Source organism: Gallus gallus, chromosome 1 (assembly GCF_016699485.2).
Source record: "Gallus gallus isolate bGalGal1 chromosome 1, bGalGal1.mat.broiler.GRCg7b, whole genome shotgun sequence".
Taxonomy (NCBI): Eukaryota; Metazoa; Chordata; class Aves; order Galliformes; family Phasianidae; genus Gallus; species Gallus gallus.
The window spans coordinates 170112920-170138981 of NC_052532.1; the positions used below are offsets into that span (position 1 = coordinate 170112920).

Sequence of the window (26062 nt, forward strand, 5' to 3'; positions counted from 1 at the left end):
GTCTCCTGGATAATGCTTCTAGTGTGACACAAAAGTCTCAGTTGGGACTTTGTAGTTTGGATTACTCTCTACCTTTAAAGGCTTATTTTCATCCTTAAAAATAAATTGTTAAGTTCTACATTCTAAAGAACTTCCGCTAATTACTCAACTTCCAGAAGTAATGTACCCCCAATAAAGATGTCTGACCAAACTTGCTTAGTGTGATACTTTGTCTGGCTTTCCATATCTTGTTCTCCTTACTCACTCTGTGTAAATGCAGTTACATCACTGTGGATTTGAAGGGATTTTTTTCTCTCAAAAACAATGATACCTGGATCTGAGGAACCTTATGGCAGTGCTCTTAGATGTCTATGAAACAACTGTGAGAGCACTAGTGCAGCACTGTTATTCTACTTATGAAGTCCAAGTTCTGCATTAACCAGCTGAGACTAATCTGTTCCAACAGTGGGCAGCAGATTTCTCTGAAAACTTATCAGGCTTCCCAGGGGAGCAGAGATGTTTGATCTCTTTAGAGCAAATGTTGTAACTGGCTGCACACACCACATAACCTCTCCTCATGGAAACGCAAGGAGAGAGAAACAGGCAGAGGAACATTCCCTTCTCTGTCACTGAACATGGACTGCTTACTAAGTTATGGGGGTGCTTCAAGAAGTTTGTGCTAAAGTTTGGGAACTATGTGTTAAAGCTGAGCTCAGTATCACAGAGAGGATGCTTCCAGATTTTGGAAAGCAGGACTCTGTCAGACATTTTTTATTTATTTTGGCAGATGCAGAGAATTCTGGTTGTAGGAGTCATGTTCTTACCTCCCTTTTTTTTTTTCTTCGGGAAAAAGAAATGCTGGCTCTGGTTTGCACTCAAAGGGAACAGAATAAAAGGGAACAGAGGAAATGTAGGGAAGGTGTTACTGACTCAGGAAATGGCCGTCTAGGACCAGAAGAGAAGGGTCTGTACTGACTCCAGCACGTGAAACCCTTTACTGAAGGGTCCAAAGACCTTAGAGCACTCTAACCTGTGGCTTCCATAGGGCACTGGGGGAGAGAAAAAACTCTCTGACTTCATCTCTATTCAGTAAGCACATGACACAAAAAATCCCTTGCAATCTTAAGAGCAGTCATGCCAAAGTTCTCAGAAGTCACTACCTACAGCTGAAGAGCCGAGGCATGTTTCCTGTTTACTAAGGCCAGAGTTAGACCAAGGCCAAAAGCAAGAGACTGTTGGAACTATGATCCAGAGCAAAAGGAACTGAGCAGAAGTCAGGACCAGCAGGAGGTGACAGGAGTACAAAAAAGGCAGCTCTGGTGCTATAGAGAGGGATGACCAGTTGGAAGTGTCGCTTCTGCATGCGCCACATGAAGACATGGAAAAGGTCAGGTTAAGTATACCAACCCGGTGTGATGCCTGGGAGGGAACAGAAAGGACAAAGTCAACCCAGCTCAGAAAGTCCAAACTTTCTGCATGCTCCAACTAGAAATTCCAGTGCATTGGGATTCGACATCCACACACAGTGTGGGGTGCCTCTAAGCAATTATCCCGAGCTTTGCCTTCCTCCCACTGGACTGACCTGCATCACCATTGAAACATCTATGCTTCCAGCTGCTTCCACTCATGCGCCTGCCACCTGTCTGAGAGAAGAGGTTCTGGCCTGTTTCTTCCATTTACATTCACTATGCTAGTAATGCCAAAAAAGCCACTGTGTTCAGGTCTCTGACTAGCTTCAGAGAAAGGGGGAGTTGGCAGTTTCACACGAGCGTGGAGAGGTAGGAAGGAACATCCTGTCAAAGCACAGCTAACCCTCAGCACTCTGTGAGAGGGCTGCTACTTTCCCAGCATCATAAAAGATGCAGTTTTGGCTGCTGTGATTTACCTTCCCTTGGCACAGTCCTGCAAACAGCCATCTTCACTTAAAGCCAAAAAAACTTCCCTAAGGAAATGCTCTGAAGTCTCTTAGCTGATTTAGAGGACAAAAGCAGGAACACAACGGCTTAACAGTCTTTCTCAGGACTTTCTCTTCACTTTCTTAAGTGTTCACTTAAACTTTTAGTCTTGGAACAACTTTGAGAAACACTTTACCCGTTGAAAATCAGCTGCCTGGTCCAGTCTCCATCCCCTTCCAGGTCACATCAGGATCCTACAGTTGCAGGCAGTTTAGCAGTCTCCATTGATATGCAATGACAGACTCTTACCTTGGAAGAAGAGGCCGCTGGGTAACTTTGCTGCCTCAGATGATACTGCCAACCACACCACTGTATCAGCTCCCTGCGCCTCTGTGCGCAGGCTGTTCTTCATCTTCTGATAGAAGTCTGGCATCGACGACCTCACAGCTAGAGAGAACAATGGGATGGTGGGCTGCCACGCAAGGCTTTCATGATTAAAAATATATATATATGCTTAAAATTGCCATTGTGAGTGTACAGTGAAGGGAAGGCATCTCAAAGATAATGAGAGGAAAGTATTTCACCATTGCCAGGCACATGGTGACCACGGTGGAATAGTGTTAAGCTGCCGGATGATCAAGCAGTTGCTTGTTTGGGTCAAATTGCACTGAGAAAATGAGCAGGAGGTGAGAATAGGATCAGTGAGAAATTTCTGATCCAATTCCAAAGAAGTTAAACATGGGAGAAATAGAAATACCAAATAAACAGTATTCTGATAGATTTTTAGTTCTTATTTTCACATCCATTTTAGGAACTCAATTGCAGCAGAGTATTTCAAGATTTTATGGTGAAACTAACTACATATTCAGTGTTTAAACATGGATTATTTATATTTTGTATAACAGATGATGATTGAAGGCCTGTCCCCTGCAGCTGTTTGTTTTTAGGGGATTGGATAGACCTTGAACTTTAGGGTGGCATAACGTTAAAGATCATTAGGACTGGGAACACATGAACGATGTGCAAAATAAATACATTTTAAAGAAAAAATGCCACTAAGATTTGGACAGATTAATTTTCAAGCATAAATTAGACGGGTTTAAATGTTTCTATTGTAAGAAACTAATTTGGAAAACTGTGTCCCCAGGAAAAAAAAACAAAAAAAACCCACAAAGAACAGATATTGGATTGCTGGTCTGCAGCCCAAGCTGGGGTGTGAGGGGCTGGGAACATATTGTGGAACACAACCCGCATGCTGGCCCTCCTGCTGAGCCCAGCAGTAACGAACAGCTGCAGCTCAGACAGAGCTGTCTAGCCAAGCACACTGCTTCTCCATGGCTATAAATGTTTAGAGGAAGAGCAGAGGAACATGATGCATGCTCGTTTTTCCTGTACATCCTTGAAGGCTTACAACATCTGCTTGTTGGTGCTCGCACAGGCAGAAGCTGCTTCTGTGTGTTTAACAGTCCTGTTACAAATGTAATTTAGAGGTTAGCTTAAAGCACTGGGGCTTTTCTGTGCATTTGCATGGGGCTGGAATCATTCGCAGCCTTTTATTATTCTCCAGCTCCACGCAGATAGCAGACATTGTGAAGGACAGGACTACCAAGGGGGTACAAAACTACTCTAAGCACCAGTTCAGAGCCAAGAAATGACTGCACCTGCTAGAGCAATTTAGCAGAAAGTCTCTCTTCTGTTTGCTTTTAGAAAAAAAAGGGAATTTGAGTATCAAGCAGATGATACCTGGAGTGTCTGCCCAGCCTGGGTGCATAACAGAGAAATGGATGCTTCTGTGAGTTTTTGCCCATTGTTCTGTCAAGACAACTTGCTGTCTCTAGAATAAAGCAAGAACAGCCAGATTAGCATCAAGTCTGACATCCTGTCCACAGTGTTTGCTCCCAGGGAAATAAACTACACCAAATGTGGTACATCAGGGCATTTATGTATAGCAGAAATATATCCTTGCTCACCCGGATTGGGTTTAGTGGGTAATTTTGTCAGAGACCATCATGATCACCATCATAATCACCATACCCACAAGCTTATTTTTAAAGGGGTTACACTGCTTTTACTCACCATTTCTACTTGCTGCAGACTGCAGGGAAAAACCAAGCAAACAGAAAGGGACTGTCAGCTAAAGACTGTTCCCCACTGAGACTAAAATCAAACCAAACGAAAGTCACTCCCCCTGCAAGGTGGTATGCACCATAAGTGCATGACATCAACAGAAGATTACTGCCTGTGCATCTCTGGACAGGTTGGATGCAATGGGAAAGCCACAGTGTGTGTGTGTGTGTGATAGCTTTGTGCAAAGCAGATGGTGTAAGTCACCAAGCAAACAGGTGCTAGTCTTCATTTTCAAAGCCAGGGCTGTACCTTGTTTTGAGCATACACCATAGTTCCATCAAACGTCTCGCTTCCTGACTGCAAGTCAGATATGTTTAGTTTTTGAACTAGCATGCCCCCAGAAGAGACGGTTACCTGCAAGCAAATGAATGAAAAATGAAAGAAAAAGCAAACAACTCCCCAATGCCATTACTCATGCATGCAGTGTGGTCCTCGGGCCACATTTTGAAGTCCCTGGGAGCAGGATTCCCCTGCTCATTCCCCATTGTGACTGTGCTCATGCTCATACGTGGAGCTTACCTGGAGATACAGTGGAAGAATTAATTTTAGAAAGAAAGAAACAGTTGATTTTCATTCAAAATGGTGTCAACTCCATCAGGGAACTCTTTGTCTTTTTTTCTTTTGAAGTGAAATTAGGAGAAAGAGAACAGCAAAACAGCACTACTTGTAGTTTATACCTCTAGCATTTATATAAGCTAATTAGAAACAAGAGATACTATATAAAACTTAGGAAATTTCATGTTAAAAATGCACCTTCTGCCCTATTCTAAATACCAAATACCAGAAACAATAAAGGTTTTTAAGCCTATACTTCTGTTAGTATTTTGCACTACACTACAGGAGATACCTAGCCCCAGGGAAAGACAAAAGGAAAGTTTCCAAAGGAAATATTTTACTTTGCTTTCCAATGAAGGGTTCAGAGCAGCAGGCAAGAACTGGAGAAGGAGCTCATTGCTGGCAAAATCCATAAGGATACTAGAGATGCTCATGGAATTATAAATAATCCTGCATTGCTAACATAGGCAAAGAGATGCTGACACAGATCATAAGAAAAGAATAGTAAGACACCACCTTCCAACAGCATCCCAAACTTACCACTCTGGCGTCAGCTTCTTTTTCCAGGAGGGGCAGCAGGGCAGTTGTCAGAACATATGTACCTACAAGGCAGACACCAACATTAACTTCTCTTTTCAAAAGCTTTCTTTTCTCCCTGCCCCCTATAGCCAAAATCCCCTTATTTCTGAAACTTCATCTGAGCTTAATGATTTTGGTGCTGCATTACTTGTAATATCCCTATTCTTGTCTCAAAAGGCACACCAGTTATTTTACAGGCTTTTACATCTATCTTACCTATAGAAAAAAAAATGTTTCCTACATTCCATCGATGCCTCTGAAGGCTCCATGGCTCAGGTATGGATTTCTTTGGGGAGTAAGGCAACGCCAGTGAAGAAACAGGGAAGGCATTTCCTCTGCGTGCACTATAGCTATGCTGGGCCATGAACAAGATAAACAAACCATGATTCACACGTGCACCCCTCCAAGTGGTTTCACAGTGAAAAGGTGAAAATATCACTGAGTACTCCAACACTGCAGATTTCTGCTGCATACAGAATCATTGAATCACAGAATCCTTCGAGTTGGAAGAGACCTCTGAGGGCCACCTAGTCCAACTCTCCTGCAGGGAACAGGAATACCACAGCTACATCAGGTTGCCCAGGGTCTTATCCAGCCTCGCCTTGAAAGTCTCCAGGGATGGGGCATCCACCACACCTCTGAGCAACCTGTTGCAGTGCCTCCCCACCCTCACTGTAAAAGACTTCTTCCTTATATCCAACCTATATTTCCCCGCTTTGAGGCTGAAGTCATTTCCCCTTGTTCTATCACCACAGACCCTGCTATAGAGTCTGTTTCCTTCTTTCCTGTAGTTCCTTTTTAAATACTGAAAGGCCGCTCTCAGGTCACCTCACTGCCTTCTCTTCTCCAGGCTGAACAGCCCCAGCTCTCTCAGCCTGTCCTCATAGGAGAGGTGTGCCATCAGAACTGCCTTGTAAATCGTCAGCACTGCAGAAGTCAGAAAATAAGGAATCCTTGGGGGAGAAAACACTCATATTGCGTGTCCAAGGCTGAGCGAGGCTTACTTGGTGAAATGCAACTGTGTTTTTCCACACTTTGATTGTGTTCGTTTAGCATAATTTGTACAAACAGCACAAATATATTCCATTACAGCTGTTACTATAACCAGAAAAGTTTGTTATTCAAAGCAGTGCTCATCTGCTGGCATGTTTGGTTCAGACACACCTAGTGCTGCTTCACCCGCTCCAATGCAATGCGGGGATTTCTGCTTGCTTCTGTCTCTTACAAGAGATACTTTTTACATCTTTTCCCCACTGAAAACTCCGCTTTAGAAGTCCCATTGAACTCGAGATGAGCCCAGCCCCACACAGTCTAGCATTTCTGCACCAAGCACAACACTTCTCATCTCTCCAGAAATGGCTTCAGTTCAACAGCTCCATCTCAGCGATAAACGTGTTTTTTTTTCCATGAGCCACCGAGGCCATGTTTTTCCCTACACATGAAGACTTCAGCATGTGTCTTTGTAACCCTTCTTCCACAGAGGCGATGAGATCACCCAGTTAAAATACAGCGTGTTTATAAATACGCTAGCACAGCTCAACGCGTTACATGCCTGGTGAACAAACTGTTCGGCTCCCCCGTCAGTCACAACAGCCATCCTTTTCTCTGTAGCATCAGTGGGACATCCATATGCACATGATATATTTAAAACCCAAGCAGATTAAAATGAAGGCACAGCAGGAGTAAGTGCAGCCTGCCTGCAGCAGGAAACGCAAGCAAAGGAGCTGCCAGAGAGCACTGAGAGCCCACGTGTCCCCTGGGGGGACCGCAGCCGGTGACACACGAGGACAAGGGCTATGGCGATTGCATCGGGGACTGCTGCAGTTCAGTACAAGCTGAGGGTCCGGATTAAATTCAGACTTGCAATGGATTCTTCAAATGCAAAGTAACAGCACGTCTTGGTTAAAGGCACTGTGCTTCCTGAAGGCTGAGCTGCAATGCACCAGCTTTACTGTCCTGCAGATTAAGTGACGCTTTCAAGAGGCTTCAGTTTTGTTTGTTAGTTCTAAGGGGATGCAAAGATAAATGTAATAGGATTGCCTCATTAACGCTGGGTTTTGTTTTGCTTTCCAGCTGGATGAGAGGAAAGTTCGATGCCAGAAATCCTGCCTATAGCAACTACAGCTTGTCAGAAGTTTGTCTGTTTGTTTAAAACCACAAAGTAACTGCAAAGCCACTGTCTCCTCTGTTCCACCAGTTTATTAAGAATTCACTAAATCCCACACAGCCAGAGCATCAGACGTTTTGCCCACTGAACCATGTGCTCATGTACTTTGAGGCAGTGTGAAAAGACTTGTTTCAATCCCAGTCTCATCCAGCAGCATCTCCTTCGAGGCCAGGTTGGACGGGGCCCTGGGCAGCCTGGTCTAGTATTAAATGTGGAGGCTGGCAGCCCTGCCTGTGGTGGAGCGGTGGTGCTTGATGATCCTTGAGGTCCCTTCCAACCCAAGCCATTCTAGGATTCTATGACTCTATGACTCTCCAACACACACACGTGTCAGGCGTTAAGAGCAAAGCATTCCATCCTTTCTGTTAAGAAATATTTCACCAACTGTTGGCACAGTCTTAAGTGTCCAGACGCAAATTCCTTCGTATTTAAAAAAAAATACACTTAAATATTAGAGATTCATGTCTGCATGGGCTGATCTGTCAGGCTAAACAGCCTGGACAAGAAACTCAGTGGAAAGAGATTAATCAGGCGTATTACAGGTTGGAATGCATCATTATCAATTGAAACCTCTGCATTTTTCCCCACGCAGAGCTGGCACGTAGCTGGGGAGTCGTGTTCAAACCAATAGGAGCAGTGCAGACTGTCACAGCCACGCACCGCGTGGCACAGGCTGTGCCAAGCACGGCTGTACTGCGGCATGCCGTAATGCAGAAACAGATTTCTAAGGAAAAGGGTAAGCTGCAAATGAATGCTTTGCCTGCCACAGCCCTTACAAAAACACGGAATGCATGGGCAGTATAAAAATGAAAGAGAGAACATTTCTTATTTTTAGTACCTTTTTTCTTTTTCTGAGGAAAACCAAGATTGCAACTTGGTAGAAGAGACTACAATTCCCCTCCTCACTTAAGGAGATCAAAGCAAGATTCAAATTATTCTTTTTGCTAATAATTGATTATTCATGTCAACGAACTGCACATCTGCCTTTCCAAAAGGAACACTGCAACAGTACTCCTTCCAGCAATTGAAGGGAGCTTAAAAACAGGAGAGGGACTGACTTTTTACATGGTCTAACAGTGACAGGACAAGGGAGAATGGCTCTAAATTAAAAGAGGGGAAAACGAGGTTAGATATTAGGAAGAAACTCATTACTGAGAGGGCGGTGAGGCCCTGGCACAGTTGTCCAGAGAAGCTGTGGGTGCCCCATCCCTGGAGGCACTCAAGGCCAGGTTGGATGGGGCCCTGGGCAGCCTGAGCTGCTGGGTGGCACTGCCCATGGCAGAGGGTTGGAACTGAGTGGGCTTTAAGGTCTCTTCCAACCCAAGCCATTCTATGACTCTATGAACACCCTAGTGATGTCCTTGACACAAAAAATATTTTTGTCTGTTAAAAGAGAAAGCTCTTCCCCCACAGTTTAGTTAAAATAAGCATTCCAAATGTGATTAATGCTTGACTAGCACTGTGTTCAGACTCCAGATGATCTGAAGTCTTTTTCTTTGCTGTTTAAAAAGACCAAAAGGAACTCAAAGTGGCATGGAGGGAAAGATGATGACCAACATGTTTCTTACAGTGGAACAGCAACAAGCAGTGAGTATCCTGGCAACCCTGCCCTTCCACTTTGGGATTCTGCCAGAAACCAAAGACGACTTTGTCTGGAAGGTGAGGAAATGCCAATACTGCTGAGGGTATTCTGCAGAAAGCGTGCCCTTGTCTCAATGAGATGCTGTGCAAGTGGAGCTGCTCGGCCTTGATGCCACCACACAAAGCCCATTCCCCAGTGCCTGCAGCTCCGACAGGGTAACTACAAAGAGCCCACTGAGGCACAGGGCAACTGGAAGCAGGGTGTCTGTGCCCGAGCAGCTTGCCTGGACCAAGGCCCATTTCCTGCACAAGTCTGCAGGGTGCTTGTGGAGGAGAGCAGGCTGCTTGGAATTACTCAAGCAGCATCCCCCCCCCCCCCCCATATTTTTGGCAGTGAAATGGTACACACCACCTCCCTTTGAAAAGCAGTATTTGCTGTGCCGCGGAGGTGCCCAGCAAGATGAAACAGGAGCCTGCTCAGAAGCAGCAGGAATGCAGAAGTAGGTAACTAAGCGTTCAGTCTGTCACCCACGTGTCCAGGATTTCACATTGCCCTGACTGAACTCTGATGAGGTGAAGAGTCAGCTAGAAAAGCCTATTGTACAAACTGCAGCCCTGTTCCATGTACTGCGGTCTGACACAGAACTTGCTGGCCACATTTTCCAGAGTAAAAGAGGCTCCTGGGATTGTTGCATAATCCCTTTTAAAGATAAACATCCTCTCCCCACATTTGGTTTTCTTTGTAAAAATTCCTCTAAGTTTTATGTCTTAAAGCTGAGCTCACGTAATAGGAAATCATGTATAATACCCTGTAATTCAAATCTTTCCTATAAGGATACGGCTATTCCACCACTACAGACCACTCACACAACTCTGCCATGTGGTACGTAGTTCGCTCTGAAAGTAATGCTTCCTGTTTACTTCCATGGAAACTACAACAGATAAAAAAGAGCACAATAACACCATTTGATAGGGTAAATTCTCAGCTACAAAACGCTATTTTTCAACAGTCACCATCATTAGCTGTGCCTTTTCTCCAGCAAGAGCCTGCGTGCCATGCTTTTAAAACCCGCACCAACAGAAGTGACCCACTGTTTCACAGCTGCTAGGACACCATCATTACTTTGCTCCCAAAGTCCATCTTTCATTGGCCCAAACAGATGGAAGTCAGAGGGAGCCAAATCTGGACTATCAGAAGGTGTGGTACATCAGTCAAGCCAACACTGGCAATATGAGGGTCTTAAAGTTGGCACAGGCTCTGCCATTATTGTGTTGCAAAAGAAAGGTTTTCTTCCTCTCTGGTCTGACTCGGCAAGCTTGAGCATTCAGCTCGATGTCATGACACAGTGGCTGGCCAGAGTTGATGGTCTGTCCGGGTTCCAGGAAATCCAGAGGGATCATCCCTTTCCTATCCCAAAAGACAGTGCACATCACTTTACCTGCTGAGGGCTGCTTCTTGAACTTTTCCTTCAGTGGGGAATTCACACGTCACTACTCCATGGACTGCTGTTTTGACACCATGTCTCATCACTGGTAACGATGTGATCCAGGAAACTCTCATTTTCAGCCTCATATTGTTTCAATAGGTCCCAACAAACTTGCATACGGTGTTCTTTCTCTTCTCATGTGAGCATCTTTGGGACCCATCTGGTGCAAACTTTGCAATATTCCAACATTGCCACCATCATTTTCAAAACACTGAAGCTGATATTCAGCTCTGTACACAGTTCACTGGTCATAATCTGTTGATTTGGGTGGATGAGCTGATACAGATGCTCTTCATTCATTGTGTGGTGTGACAGCAGTGCATGACCATTCAAAACGTGCCTTGTCTTTCACATTTATGTCAACACTGCTGAAATGCACCACCCACTGTTTCAGTGCATCCACTGTTTGGTCTCCACAAACACTCAGCAAGTGTTGTTGAATGTCAGTGGGTGCCATTTCTTTCACAAGGAGGAGTTCAATGACACATACACACTCCCATACCACATGCCTTTTTGTCAGACTGCCCCTCTGCTGCCACCTGCTGCACAGCAACAAAATGTAATGGAATATGGGAAGCTTCAACCTCTTCTGCTGTACCACCAACATCCACCTCTGATATCATGGGTCAACATAATAACATAGGAGGCATTACGTTCGGAGCAGCCCTCATAGATAGTGTGGTTTGTCAGTCTGTGCATTACATGTGGTAATTCCACTAAAGTAATGAGTGTGGCACTTAAACAGAACACACTCTGTTCAGGCACACTCTTTCCCAAGTGCTGATCACATTACTGTTTCTTTAAGTTTCATGTTTATTGTACAAATATATATATATCAAATTGAATCACCAGGTGTTGTGTTGTGCAATTCCTCCACTTGCTCTGAGATCTTCTCAATTCAGCTGAGTAATTTGATACTGTGCTCTAATTAATAACATCCATTTATAACTCCATACTGTGAATTCCTCTGTCAAACTGTATGAGCAGTAATGCAGCATTTCACAATCACACAGAGAAACCTCACTGATGGAAGTGCAGGAAATGAGGAGCTGTTAGGGAAATAAACATACAAATCATACACAAAGTTGTTCAAAAAAATATAACAAAAATCAGCTGGGCTCCTTCATAAACGTCAAAATAAAGTCAGGCCATGTTTCACATGAGCTGAAGTAGAAGCTGAGGGAACTATGGAAAACTCTTGCTAGGCCTTGCTGGAAGGTAGCCCTGTACCTTAGTTAATAGTTAATTCACCTCACTATCCCTACAACAGCATCACCAAAATGAAAGCTATCTCCCTGCAATGGGCTGAAGTCTACAGTGTATCAGACACAGATCTTTTTCCATACAAGTTTACAAATCTTTCTGTAACAGAACGTGAAATTTAAGCAAAACACAGAACAGCCCTAACAGAAAATATAAATTAACACTGTGAAGGCAGATTGCCAAAATGCTGGTGTTGGAACTTATATTTAGCCTGCTAAAATAAGGAAGAATCCTCAAGATTCACATAGTTCCAATTTGGAAATCAGCAAGATGCCACATATAGTAATAGTACAAGAATACATACCTATATCTGCTTTACAGATTTCAATTGACCCCCAAACCTATACTTTAAATTGACTTATAAAGAAAATTATTGCTTCAGCAGAAGTAATACTGTAAAGCCACTACCTGTTGGTAACATCAAATTAATTCATGATGCAATTATTGTAGACCCAAGTGTGTTGGTGGATTCTACAACAGTTTTTGCTTGATGTTCTATCTGGCAATTAGTGGTAAATTGTTGGTGAGGTTTTTAATCTGCTACCATTCAGATAAGGGCAGGCAGCCAGCACCACACTCAGTGGACTTTTCCATCTTCCTGAGCTCTGCAGTATTATTAGGAACAGTGCTATTTCAACTGTGAGAAAAAAAAAAAAAGAAAAAAAGTGGGAACAAAGTTTTATGGTACAGATTTCAATGGCTCGCTCATCTGGTAAAAATGAGTTAAATAAACTGGCTTGCTTTTCCTATGTCCGAGGCTTAAAAGAAAGGAGAAAATAAAAAAAGCACAAGCTGACATTCTTTCTTGACCTGGTTATCTTTTCAAGCCTTCAATTTATACAGTTTCAAGTGAGAGACATCCCTGAGCCTGTTTCCCGACTATCAGATCAGGAATGAGGATTTTAGTGCGCTGTCTCTGAGGGGCAATTCCACCACACTAGGCAATAACTGAGAGTGCATGGGAAGAGCTAATGAACATGAAAGACAAAACAAAGGCCCACATTTCCCTTGAATTACAAAACTCAGCTCAATAAAGGTTCCTCTGTGTCCTGGGAACCAAGAAATCAGTACAGCTAGTAGATTTACAACTACATTCGACTTCACCTTTTTATGTATCACTTCTCATCTCTCAGTCTCAAAACTCAGTAAAACTAAATTGGTATCACAGGCTCCTTCGCACAGGTAAGGCTGTCTGCAAAGATCAAGACTGACCTCATGGCAGAGCAAAACCTGCCATCCAAGCTGCCCGACCTCCAAGTAGTTCAGACACAGTCTGACAGGCAACGCTGGCTCATATGAGACCCAGTTAGGTATGGTTTATGAGGAGGGAAGAGACTGAAAAATACTCAGGTTAGGCAGCTTGTCACAGATGGGCTGCGCATCTTATTTCTTATGGCCCTAATGTCTTATTTCCTCTGGCCCAACCTCTTCTTGCACACAGAGTAGCTGCATACAGCTTTATTACTGCAACAAGAGAGCACAGGAGGTTTCATTAGACTGAGAAAGACACGCTCACTGGGAGCACAACGTATTTACCTCTGAGTGCACTTTAGCATCCCCTTGGCTGTTAAGTAGCAATAAAATGTAATGTATATGCTACTTCTCCATGTCAAGCAAGAAGATGTGTTGAGTAGAAGTAGAGTGAGGAGGACAATAAAACAGAGAAACAGAGACTGTTTCAGCTAAATTTCTAGTGCTTCAAAAGGAACAGACTTCCGTTGTTTCCACTTGCCTACCAACACTGATAGTTATTGTTTTTTTGTTTGGTTGTTTTTTTCCCAAAATGACTGAATACTGTTGGTTTGAATGGTCTTTGTGTGGAGTGGGAGAACTTACAAACTGGAGCCATCAACCCGCACTTGGCACTTTCATACACTTCTCCCACCTGTCTAATCATAGAATCACAGAATCATACAATGGTTTATGTTGGGAAGGACCTTAAAACCCACCCAGTCCCCACCCCCTGCCATGGGCAGTGCCACCCAGCAGCTCAGGCTGCCCATGGTCCCATCCAACCTGGTCTTGAGTGCCTCAAAGGATTGGGCACCCACAGCTTCTCTGGGCAGCTGTGCCAGGGCCTCACCGCCCTCACAGTGAAGAATTTCTTCCTAACATCTAACCTAAATCTCCCCTCTTTTAATTCAAAGCCATTGCCCTTTGTCCTATAACTATCAGACCATGTAAAATGTCATTCCCTCTCCTGCTGGGAAGCTCCCTTTAAGTACTGGAAGGCCACAGTGAGGTTTCCCCCACAACCTTCTCTTCTCCAGGCTGAACAAGCCCAACTGCCTCAACCTTTCTTCATAGGAGAGGTGCTCCAGCCCTCTGATCATCTTTGTGGCCCTCTTATGGATCCGCTCCAACAGCTTCACATCCCTCCTGTGTTGGAGGCCTGAATGCATTACTGCAGATGGGGCCTCGCAAGGGCAGAGCAGAGTACAATCCCCTCCCTCTCCCTGCTGCCACCCCTCTGTTGATGCAGTCCAGGATACTGTTGGCCTTCTGGGCCCTAAGTGCACACTGCTGGTTCATATCCAGCTTTCTGTCCTTCAGGACCGCCAGGTCCTTTTCCACTGGGCTGAAACACCAGAGAGGTCTTTGTACCTCCTAATGCAGTGAACTGTCCTCAATTAGCCACTCAGTGGTGCTTCATGTTTATTTTTTTTATTTTAACCACTACTATTATTTTATTTTTTTTTTACATATTCATCTTAGCTATCAGAGGGCTTATCTTATCCACTCATTTTTGCCCACTCTGTCCAAGAAAGGAAGATCAATTAGAACTGAACTCTAACAGCCATTATGTGAAATATCTGAAAACACACTAACAAGTCAGCCAAGAGGAAAATATCCACAGCCTTCATTTAAAAGTTTCACAGCATTTTAGACACCTAAATGAGCAATCTTAGAGCTTATGTAAACGTTAATCAGATATCAGATACAGAACTAAGAGACTATGCTCCGTATTTAAAGCATTTTATAGCTAATTCTTGCGTTCTTAGATAGCTACAACCTACACATTCCTTTATTAGACCCGAGCTAAGATTCAGGGTAGAAACAAATAGTCAAAGAAAGATGAAAGGAACACTCTGCATGTGAAGTCCTGAAAAAAAAAGAAAGTATTAACAATGTTCTTATTCTACAGAAATCAGGCAATCACAAGTTATTGCTTCTATGCTGCTAACAAGAGAGGGGCAACTGCAGATGTTCAAAACAGGCCAAGCTTCAGTTTTTCTGAGGATAAAAGCAGGAAGGGGAATTGAGTTTGTCCTCTCTGATTACATCCCGGTTTATAGCCAACCTATATACCTGCCATGTCTAATGTAGCCAAGGTTTTCTCTGGGAACCTGGAGCAGATAGTTACTGAGAAGTAATTTGGGGTATGCTTTTCTGAGTTACTGAGAAATAAATTCTCCAAAGTAAAGCACACCCAAAAGTACACAGTACTCAGGGAAATGACTTAACATAGCATCTGCTCTGACATGCATTCTTCCATACCACTTTCTTCTACTGTGACTCTGACAGGAATGATTTATTATCTCATCTCTAACTTTGAAGCAAAACACCTGCACTGATAGCATTGGTCCCCCATGCATGCCTGATGTGCAAGCACAGAAGTGTTCCCTTACACAAACAGCTCCTTCCACATCAGCCAAGTCCCACTCTATTCTAAAGCTTCAAAAGATAATCCTTACTGTTGTCAAGAGAACCAGCCTAGGCAGACAACCCACTCCTTCTCTGAACTCTGCAGAAGTTGGACAACAGAGGATGACTTACCTGCCTTACCTCATCTACTCAAATGTGCAGCCACCTCCCTGACCTTCTTACACACTCAAGCAGCAAGTGACACACAAATGACTAAAGAAGATCTATATATAACGTTGACAGAAGATAATACAGGCACTTTTCTAGTTCAGCACAATCATAATTCAGCTTCCTCTACCATACTTGTGCAGCTTTATCCTGCTGTATATTTCTAGTGAGGCTGATATACAGCTGGGAAAGCAGAACTTGCCGCTTCTACTTGTGTGATAAAATCTGATTCAAGTGATGTACTCACACAGCTCCCCAGCAATTCATTTCCCCAGTGCTTAAAACTACACAAATGCATGCTTTCATGTTCAAAGTGCTGTATTTACTTCACTCTGCTTCTCTCCAGATGAACTGCATCTTTGCACAATGCTGAATTTTTGTCTGAAAGACAACAAGGGGGATACATTTCTCATGGGGAAGTTCTACTTCTACAGCCAGGGGAAATTTGATGGCAAAGTAAAACTCATTTTGAATTCTGGCCACAAGAAACAGAAGAATGCTACTGGAAGACTGAAGAAACAGAAACTGTGCGTTTATACTTGAATTTTTAATCATCACTTTAATGCAGTCAGACTTGCATAAAAACAATGTGTGTGTGCACTATCAGCTAAGCACAAGATATTTCTACCCCAAAATGTCAGTTTCCAGAAGTAAATAGGAGTTAAAGAAGCTATGCAAGAACAAAGCTAAGAATAAAACCAAACACGGGTTTCCAGGCTAAGCTCTGTAGATGCCCCATCTTTACAGCCTAAGGTTCCCCTCTTCCTCATCCCAGATATCGATAAACAGGAGGAAAACACAGAAACAAAGCACCACAGCTCCTTCTTAATGTGCCACTTCTGAGTATGTTAAAAACAGTCCCTTTGTATAGCCACATACTTATGTGAAGGGAGAGCAACAGGACAGCAGTATGCAACACACATTTCCTTGCAAGAGGTGCAGCCTTCAACCCTTCGTACATCAGTGGCAGCACACAGCTTTTCTCACTGCTGGCTTCCTGTGTGTTCACATCTTTTCCATGGCTCTTATGGGGGAACTTTTCACTTTGCTTACCATCTTTTCTCCTTGTCCTCATCTCTTTCTTCCTTGTTTCCCTTAATTTAACCCTCTTGTACCCCCACCATGCAGTTCATCAGATATGCCCCTTTTATCTGGGGTGCAAAGTACTACCCAGAATTGCTCAATCACTTGACTAGGAGTTGTGTCTGCTTGAGAATACCCAGGGCACTACAGAAGCTACAGCCTTCCTACATAATGTGCCTCCATCACGTGCAATAGGACTGCTCAGGCCTACTGAAACATAAGAATGCGCTCAGAGCTCTAAACAAGCCACAGGAGCACCATGATTACACAGACTGTCATTAGCAGCACTGCTTGGAACAGAGCTTCCTATCACATTTCAGAAGCAATTTAATTAAATCTTATCTGCATTGTTCACTGCTGCTATGATAAATAAAGGTACTGATATGACAAAAGCTGAAAAATGGAGGAATTCAAATAGGACACTCCATACAAGCTGCAATATTTCTTCTTTTACTTTCGTACTTCTTCCCTGACACAGCAATAATACCATTCCTCTTCGAGCAGGAAGAGCCCAGCTGTAAATACACACTTCAAGCATAAGGATCACTGCTGAGAATTAGGCCCCCAGTACTCACCCAAGGTGTTTGTTGCAAAGTTTTTTTCAAGTCCATCTTCAGTTAACTCTCTGTTGTTCACCATACACCCTGCGTTGTTAATCTGTAAAACAACTCCTGTAAACAAAAACAGTCTAGACAAATGTCTACAAACAAAACTAAACATATAGGCAAATCATGATAGTTTGATTTTTTTTGGCACAACAACACAATGCTACAAACTGTTTCTATAAATCACACTATTCCAAGTCAAATGACTGTAAACATTTTTCACAGAAGAAAGGCTCTTCAGAGAAATGGATGGGTACTAAAAGCCAACCATCTTAGTGCCTTACTCCATGTTTTAAGATCTCTTCTCATAGAAGTAATATCTAGGTTGCAGAGCACAGATATTAGGACAAATAAGCAGTGTAGTATGTTAATCTCATCTGAGAGATCCCATTGGTGCTACGTGGTGATGTACTCTCCATTAGACATTTCTCTACTAGGGAAAATTCACTCTCTGCAGCCACTCTCCCGTGAAGCCAGGCTGAGAGATTTGGGGCTCCTCAGCCTCGAGACAACAAGGCTTCAAGGAGTATGATAAGTAATGGCTTTAAACTAGAGAAGGGGAAATTTATGTTTGATATTAGGAAGAAAGTCTTCACTGTGAGGGTGGTAAGGAACTGAAAACAGGCTGCCCAGAGAAGCTTTAGATGCCCTGTCCCTGGAGGTGTTCAAGGCCAGGCTAGATGGAGCCCCAGGCAGCCTGATCTAGTGGAAGGTGTCCTGCCAATGGCAGGGTGGGTTAGACTACAAGAGGGAGGCATCATTCTCTGCCATATTTTTGTTTAGGGAAAAATATATAAGGGAATATTAGGGAAATTAGGACTAGAGGGAATGGCTTCAAGCTGCACCAGGGAAGATTCAGGCTGGACGTTAGGAAATACTACTTCTCTGAAAGGGTGGTCAGGCACTGGAATGGGCTGCCCAGAGAGGTGGTGGAGTCACCGAGCCTGGTGGTGTTCAAAGAGCGTTTGGATGTTGTGTTGAGGGACATGGTTTAGCGAGAGCCATTGGTGAAGGGTGAATGGTTGGACTGGATGATCCTCTGGGTCTTTTCCAACCTTAGCGATTCTATGATTCTATGATTCCATGCATAGCCTGAATATGCAACCTGAAGGCCACAAAGTTATCAGTAATAAAAGCCAAATAGAAAATCTGCAGTGAGAACTTCAAAAGATGTAACGTAAAAATTACTGCACTTCTCTCTTTTTTGTATCATATCTATGTACGTGAACTGAGAATGGACAAAAGCAAATGGACCATGGAGACTTCTATAGCAATACTTAGAGAACATTAAGCAGAGAACTGCAAAATCCGGACCGTCTGTTGGATAAGTTCAGAAGACAGGCACTCCAAAGATAGACACATGATTTAAGTATGCAAACTTACCAACACATTCAATTTATGTTCATTTTTGAACTTTTCAGCAAACTTCCAGATTTCTTTGGGGTTAGAAATATCCACAATATGCAAGAAGATATTCTAAATGAAGAAAAGTAAGTTACAATCAATATGGATAGTGAATAGGTCCTGTTCACTGTTAAGGCCTGTCTAGTTGAAAAGCTATTCTAGTCGTATGAAAAAATATCTCCAGAACATACCTGAAACACATATGCTTAAGAAGCAAAATTGGGAAATGAAAACAAGTTCCTTGAAACATCTTTTGTCATTCGATTCACCTGCCCCCGAACCATGACCTTCTAATGCTTAATGCGTGGTTGAAAGGACCCCAGCTTTCACCTCTGTCTGGCAATCTGGCACAGAAAGTCTATCTGTTTCATGCACTGCTAAAGCAGTGCTGCATCATACAGCATGGATACAGCACTGCAAGGTAAAACCCAGTCGACAGTCAGGTTTGCAAGCTGCATACCACAGTAATAAGGCTGTAGACCTCAGCTTTCTCTTAACACTGAGTGAAACCAACCCTTTCAACCTCTTCCCCACACACATCTTAGTTCCTTTGTAACTTTGGCAGCCTGGCCTTGCTCCAGGACATCAAAGACTTGTTCCAGGAGGCCCAAACTGGACATAAGTGTCCTGCTGTGGTCTCACAAGGGCTCAGCACTTCACTCAACCTTCTGGCTACACTTAGTTGTACAGCCCAGGGTGCATTTGGCCTTTCTTGCCTCAGGGCACACTGCTTGCTCAGGGTCATGGCATCAAACCCAAGCCCTCTTCTGTAGAGCTGTTTTCCAGTCAGCCAGTCCCAGGCCATACTACTCTGTGGGATTACTGCACTCCTGGGCAGGATTGCTCTTGGTGAACTTGATGAGGTTCATGTCTGTCCATTTTCCCACCTGTTAAGCTTCTCTGAACAGCACCTTTACTCTCCAGCTCCCCACAAATTGAGGTTATCTGCAATCTGACGAAGATTATACTCGATCTATTTGTCCAGATTGTCAATAGAGGCATTAAACTCTTGCCCCAGTATTGACCCATGAAGGATGCCAGTGATAACTGCTCATCAGATCAGCTCTGTATTGTTGACTGCTCCTTTCTCAGACTAATGGCCCAAACAGTATTCTACCCATCTTATTGTTCACCACTTCAAACCACATCAGCAAGTGCCAAATTTCTCAAGGCATCCTCGAGACAGCAGGCAGATGCCTCCATGTCATTTTGAGGGAGTCTCCAGTCATTTTCACCTACCCTTCCCTCCTGGTGCCAACAGCTGGCTTCAAAGCCTCCCCTGACAGAGATTGTTCTTCCCCATCTGTTACCATGGCACTATACCTATCCTGTAAATGAACATCTGCAGGCTGCGAACAATCCTACCTTCTACTGTCAGTATTCACAAACGCCCAGTCTTCCCCAGCTTAGGAGTCTCCATGCATTTACTTATTTGAGGATAGGCCCTAGCTGCCCATCCTTCCATGTAAGAGGGGTTTGTGCCCTTCTGCTCTTTGCAAAGACCCTGTCCACTTCCTGTTTCCTCCTCTTAAGGCTATGCAGCTTGCTCCATGTCCAGCAGATGCTTCATCTGGTGGCCCAGCACCTTGGCCACAGCGGAGCCCAACAAATGAAGACCTCACTGTGCTCTGCCCCAGGCTCAGGGAGAAGTACCAGTCACTTCCTGCAGCACGGCACCCATAAATCATTCCTCTGCAGCAGGGCAGAAGAGCACACTTTCAGGCACATCACTGTGCCCACGCCACTATTTTTAAGCAGAGCGTTGAGTGCTTTCTGCAACCCCTTTCCACACTAAGTGCTGCATGAATTGCCATGTCCCTTTTGGTTGACCTTTGTTTTGAAATGCTATGGGCAGGGATGTGAACACAGTAAAATAAAAAAGGAAAAGCTTGACATGAGAGCAAAGTTACAATCTTCCAACCCACTAAAGGTAAAATATTTCCTCTCCAAAACATCTAAAACCTTTTAGTCCTTGCTAAAGGCAATTCTCTTGCTTTTGTAAATGTCTGCTCTACCTAGTATAAGCACAGTAGCATTTATCAGTGTACAGTAGGCACTGCAAATCCTACTCTTCTGCACAGTGCTTAGTCTCGAAGACATACTACAGACAGTCTTATGACGTACCCCAGGAAAGGTACTCCTAAGATAATTATGCAGAGGATGTGTTCCTATGCAAAAAAACAATCAATCATTAAAAGACCTCCTCTTCTTTCAAACTGCTTCTTTAAATACTCATTACACAAGTAAAAGAGATAAGAGAAGAAACTGGGAAAATTACAAGGCATCATTCCCAATCTATAATTCTGCTTGTTTGAAGATAAAAAACACTTGTCTTCTCTTTAGCCACTGGATTTCAGCTCCTCATTTGAAATAGCTCAGAATTTTCTCATCATAATGCTCATTTCTCAACAAAAAACTTGACACTTCTGCAGGTTTTAACCAGATACCTCTCTAAGAGCCTCCTACTTTTAGAGCTACTACAACTAACGACTGCAACAGAAGAGTAGGAGATTTGGGGGCAGATGTTCAATATTACAAGTGATTTCAGAGACTGAAAAAGACCTAAATCAACGCTTATCTGTTGAAGACTGTCACACTGGCTCCAAAAAAAGAACTCACAGACCCGATCCCTATAGAAGTCCTTCATGGTAGTAAAGTCATTCTCAAAGTGAGATATAATCTCCATGAGTAGATCTATTTAGAAAATCAGGAGACCTTCCTAGTTTCCAGCTTAAGGTGCAGGTGCCTGCCAAATAATAACCATTCTCAGCATTGAACCCCAGTATGTTTTGCTGTGGAAACTGGAAACAAATCTCTGGCACATAGTAAAACAGGATCTCTGTCCAGATAATCAGCAAGAGCAAGTTAGGTCTGCATGTAACTTGTCAAGTTGCAGATAAAGTATTTTATTATCTCCCTGGATTGCTTCTGAATGGCTACTTAGAAAGAAGGATGCTCTTGTGGACTCCTTATAAAAATGACTCTTCCCAGTGCAGGCACATATCTTGCAGGGCCTCTTGTACAGCTCATCTAACACTTGCACAAATGCTCCTTTCCATACAAGTGCCCAGGACCCCTGGTCATACACAAGTTCTACAGTGCCTTCATACTCTTTCATGACTAGAGAAACTACAGGTTTGTAGCCTACCAAAACTCCGTGTGCAGTAGATGTGCTGCATTTAGAGGAAGAATACCATTTGCCTTGAGTTTTGTTTCACCAAATGATAGAACACAGAACATGAAGGAACCCTCAGAGGTCAGGAAACTCACCCCTCTGCCCAGGCTGTCTGACTGCAGTTAGAAAAGAAACTAACACTTATAGTCAGCAAAGTCCTTTCATAACTGTATCATACTATAGTCAGGGGATCATGCTTTTCTAGACTGTTGGAGAGTATTTCTACACAAGGACTGATCTAATTCACCTCCATTAAAGAGCAGAAGTGCCACACTTGGGAGCTGAAACTAAAGAGCACAAATTATTCAATAAGGTATCTCTAACCATAAAAAGTCTTCATAATGTTTGACACCCATTAAACACTACTACTGGAATCAAAATACTGTGTTTAAGAGTCAAGGCCGTGCTTAAAATGAAGACAGATCTTCATCCGATGTGCAAAGACACTGGCTCCACTTCTCCATAAGCACACCCTCTAGAATAATTACCAAAGCAACACTGACAGCTACGGAGGTGTACTGTAGATTGATATATGCAGAAGCAAAAAGAATCTCTAACAGAAAGCAGGAGATAAGGAAAAGATACTGGAAGAAAAAGAAATAGAAAAGTCTATAAGCATAAAAGTAGGACCACGTACATGAAGCAGGAAAGACATCCTTAGCAAATCAAGAGCATGTTATTCAGATCCAGAAAACCTCCAACTCCATAAATGTTGTCTCAAGAGTGTTGCAATGAACTAACTTTTAAAATCCTCAGCAATACAGTAAGGAAAAGTAGGTAGGACATCACAAAACATAACAACAAACTTACCTGATTGCCAGTTTCTGTCACTATTTCTCCTTTGGCGTCCTCAGCTCGTTCCTTATTGCGGCAAACCAGGTGAACCGTGCCACCTCGTGGATTTTAACAAGAAACACATTTGACAATTAATTACTAAATATGTCAGGGGGGCATCAGCAAAGAGGAAGGGTCAGAAAATGACTTCCAATTTGCAGTTCCTCTTTGGGGTTAGTTTTTGATATAAATCAGAAGGAATGAGAAACCTTCTGTGACTGCTTCCCATCTGTGAGAAATCTGTAGTGTGTCAGTAGCAGTGGCCACCCTGGAATACTGTGGGGATTTCCCAGCAGTCAGAGCACTCCTGGCCTGTGTACAGTCCATGGTCCCATTGCTCTGCTGTCAAGAGCTGAGCAGTGGCTTTTCATCAGTGTTGCCACAGCTGTGGTCTGAGGAAGTCCCAGGGCTCCCACAGCACTTGAAGAGCTGGGAAAAAGGTGCAGGTCAAAGCCACAACACCTCACAGTCCCATGTTCACCAGACTTAGTCCACTCCTAGGGACCAATGCTTCCCAGGAGACCCAGACTCAGCAATGCCACCTAGTAAACCAGACACCAAGAATTCAGGCACGGTCTGTTAAAGGACAACAGTCTATTAAAAATGTTTCAACAAAACGCTCAGGACGCAATAAGCAGATGTACAGCAAAATGTACTAGGGTCCCCAGGCAAGGCCATGTGTATGGACGAGGCCACTGTACTTCAAGCACTCAACTATTATCTCAACTATTAACTCCAACTATTTTCTATCAAGTTTGCAAGGCACATTTGGTGTTAATGAAACACCAGGGCTGCGCTGGAAAATAAAGCTAAGACATCAATCTCATGAATGTTTGTTTTGGCATGCCTTAGAAAGAAACAACACAAGTGACTGGAATTGCTCCTGTGAAAACAGAATAAAAGATGAGAGGTATCAGAATACCTATCATGCAGAGGCAGATGATGTGACAAGGACCACAGGCACAAACTGCAGCCTGGAAGGCTCAGGAGAGGCATTAAGAAAAAAGTTTTCAAGAGGAGATAGGTGAGGCTGCCCTGAGAGGTGGTAGAATTTCAATAGAATGGAAACTGGGGGCTTTCAAGATCAAACTAGACAAAGCAGTGGCCAAATTGATCTAGTGATGGTAAAAGTCTTGCTTCAAATGGGATGCTGGACAAGATGACCTTTAGGTGCCTTCCAACCACCTTTTCTACAAAACAAATACTCAGGACGAGGGACTTCTCCAAGGACTGGATATGCATAATGCCCTAATAGCTTAGCGACACTAAAGAGAACCTTCAAAAACAGCACTGAATATATAAGCAGACATCACTCTTATTTTTATGGTTTGCATTCCTTAATCATTACAAGAAATGTGTTAATCTCAGTTACAAGAACAGATGTACTCCTTAGTTTAATCTACTGTTTTAGGGGTTCCTAGCAGTCCACTGCTAGAAGGCTTAAACAATGTAATCTCAAAGGAGTTCTGATGAAAGCAATCAGAACCCAAATGCAAGACATCAAAACTATTCCAGGGCTGCAGCCTACTTTGGGCTCTGAATGTGCAACTGTCTCTGAGAGTTTTTCCACTGACTACAATTAGAGCAAACATACTGTGCATGCAGCTGATGCAGGCAACAAGCCTTGAGGTCATTTGTGCCACACATGCACTGTGCATGGGAGGGACCCTGCATAGTCAGGCACTAAGCATATACTGACCAGAATGAAAGACAATCTTTTCCTCAGTGAGACAAGATTTCATGAGTGAGAGAACAGACAAGCACCAGAACAGGCAGTTTCCAATGCTCATCTGTCAAACCATTCTCTCAGTGACTGTAGGCTTCACTGCACAAAGGAGGGCTTTAATGAGAGATCTTAAGGCAGCTGAGGATGTGCAGATGTTTAAACAGCTCTTCCCAAAGCACAAGGGACTGCACAAGTACTGTACTTGTATGAATAAAACACACAGAGGAGGTGGCTGGCCTTTCAGCTGATTGGGAACAAGGTATGGTCCCAAAGGTGGGCTTGAAGGGCTCTGAATATGAATGTTTTCTTGCTGCCAAGAAGAGAGAGATGTTTTGGTGCAATCCACGAGCTACGAAAGGCATTTAAATAGGTCTTTCATAGCAAAGGCCTAGAATTATCTGAATTTAAACAACACATGGGAATGGGACAAGACTGCATCAAACCTGAACTGCAGCTCACAAGATATATCTTGTGTATATCTGCAGCATGCATAGTATTGGATCTGGCTGGGATGGTATTAATTTTTTTCATAGTGGCTCATATGATGCTGTGCTTTAGATTTCTAAGTGAAACAATGCCAGTAACACACTAATTTTTCATCCATTGCTGAACAGCATTTGCACAGTGCCAAGGCCTTGTCTCTCACTTTGGCCTTCCAGTGAATAGATCAGAGGGTGCACAAGAGGTTGGGTGGGGACACAGCTGAGACAGCTGATCTCAGCTGAACAAAGAGATATTCCATGCTACATAGCATCACGCTCAGTAATAAAGAGGAAGAGAGGAGGCTTTAGGAGTTAAGCATCTCTTGCTCAGGAACTGGCTGGGCATTGGTCTACTCATGGGAGTTGGTGAGTGATTGCTCTTGCATCACTTGTTTCATTTTCTTCGTCTCTTATTTAACTTCTCCATCATGCATTAAACTTTTTTTTTACTGTATCTGGACTCACAAATTTTCATACTTTTATTCTTCATTTCCCTTTCCCTCACCCTACTGCAGGTAGAACAGGGAAGCGTGCAAACAACTGTGAAGTGCTTTGCTGCCTGCCAAGGTTAGCCCACTACACCAACATGACACTGATTCAGAAAAGAGCTGAACTTGGGCTACAAAAAATGCAATGAAGACTGCCGTAACTTACAAAGATATGATGTGCATGCAAATAAAGCCAAGGTAGCCTGGCTATTCTTTTGCTGAGTGTGAATTCCTTGTTTTCTTGTTGTAATGCGCTTCAAGAGATTCAGCCAGAAGTGAGTCCCAGTAGCTGACATGGAGTTTCAGAGCAACACATGCAAGAATGGGATCAGGAACTTCCTCCTGACTTAAATGATTAAGTCAATTTAACTTTATATGCACAAACACGCCCTAGAAAAGTATCAGGCAAGATGTCTGAGTCTAAGGTTATTCTCTGGGCTCAAATTTAGATGTAATGACCAAATCCTGTGTACCTGTTCTGTCTGACATGCAGGACTAGAGAAGTGATTGTCCCTTTGTACTCTGCACTGGTGAGGCTGCACTTCAAGTACTGTGTTCAGTTTGCAGCCCCTCACTACAAGAAAGACATTGAGGCCCTGGAGTGTCCCAAAGAAAGGTAACAAAGCTGAGAAGGGTCTAGAGCACAGACCTTATGGGAAGTGGCTGAGGGAAATGGGATTGTTTAGACTGGACAAGAGGTGGCTCAGGGGGGAGACCTTATCACTCTGTACAACTACCTGAAGGAAGGCTGTATCAAAGCAGGGGCCAGCCTCTTCTCCCAGGTAACTAGTGACAGGACAGGAGGTAATGGCCTTAAGT

The 26062-nt window shown here is 43.4% G+C and overlaps 1 protein-coding gene across 2 annotated transcripts in view; it reads right to left on the minus strand.

Moving 5' to 3' along the window:
• Positions 1-26062, minus strand: part of DHRS12 (dehydrogenase/reductase 12) — a 31043-nt gene that overhangs the window by 3170 nt on the left and 1811 nt on the right. Inside the window, exons 3-9 of one of the 2 annotated variants that reach the window (XM_001233772.7) lie at positions 22524-22606; positions 18518-18610; positions 17105-17186; positions 5097-5158; positions 4251-4355; positions 3618-3708; positions 2184-2321 (exon numbers count right to left, since the gene is read on the minus strand). In XM_001233772.7, the coding sequence (XP_001233773.3) occupies positions 2184-2321; positions 3618-3708; positions 4251-4355; positions 5097-5158; positions 17105-17186; positions 18518-18610; positions 22524-22606 (654 nt within the window). Of the gene's footprint in view, positions 1-2183; positions 2322-3617; positions 3709-4250; positions 4356-5096; positions 5159-17104; positions 17187-18517; positions 18611-22523; positions 22607-26062 lie in introns of those variants that run through there. The other variant, XM_040705470.2, reaches the window with a different exon arrangement.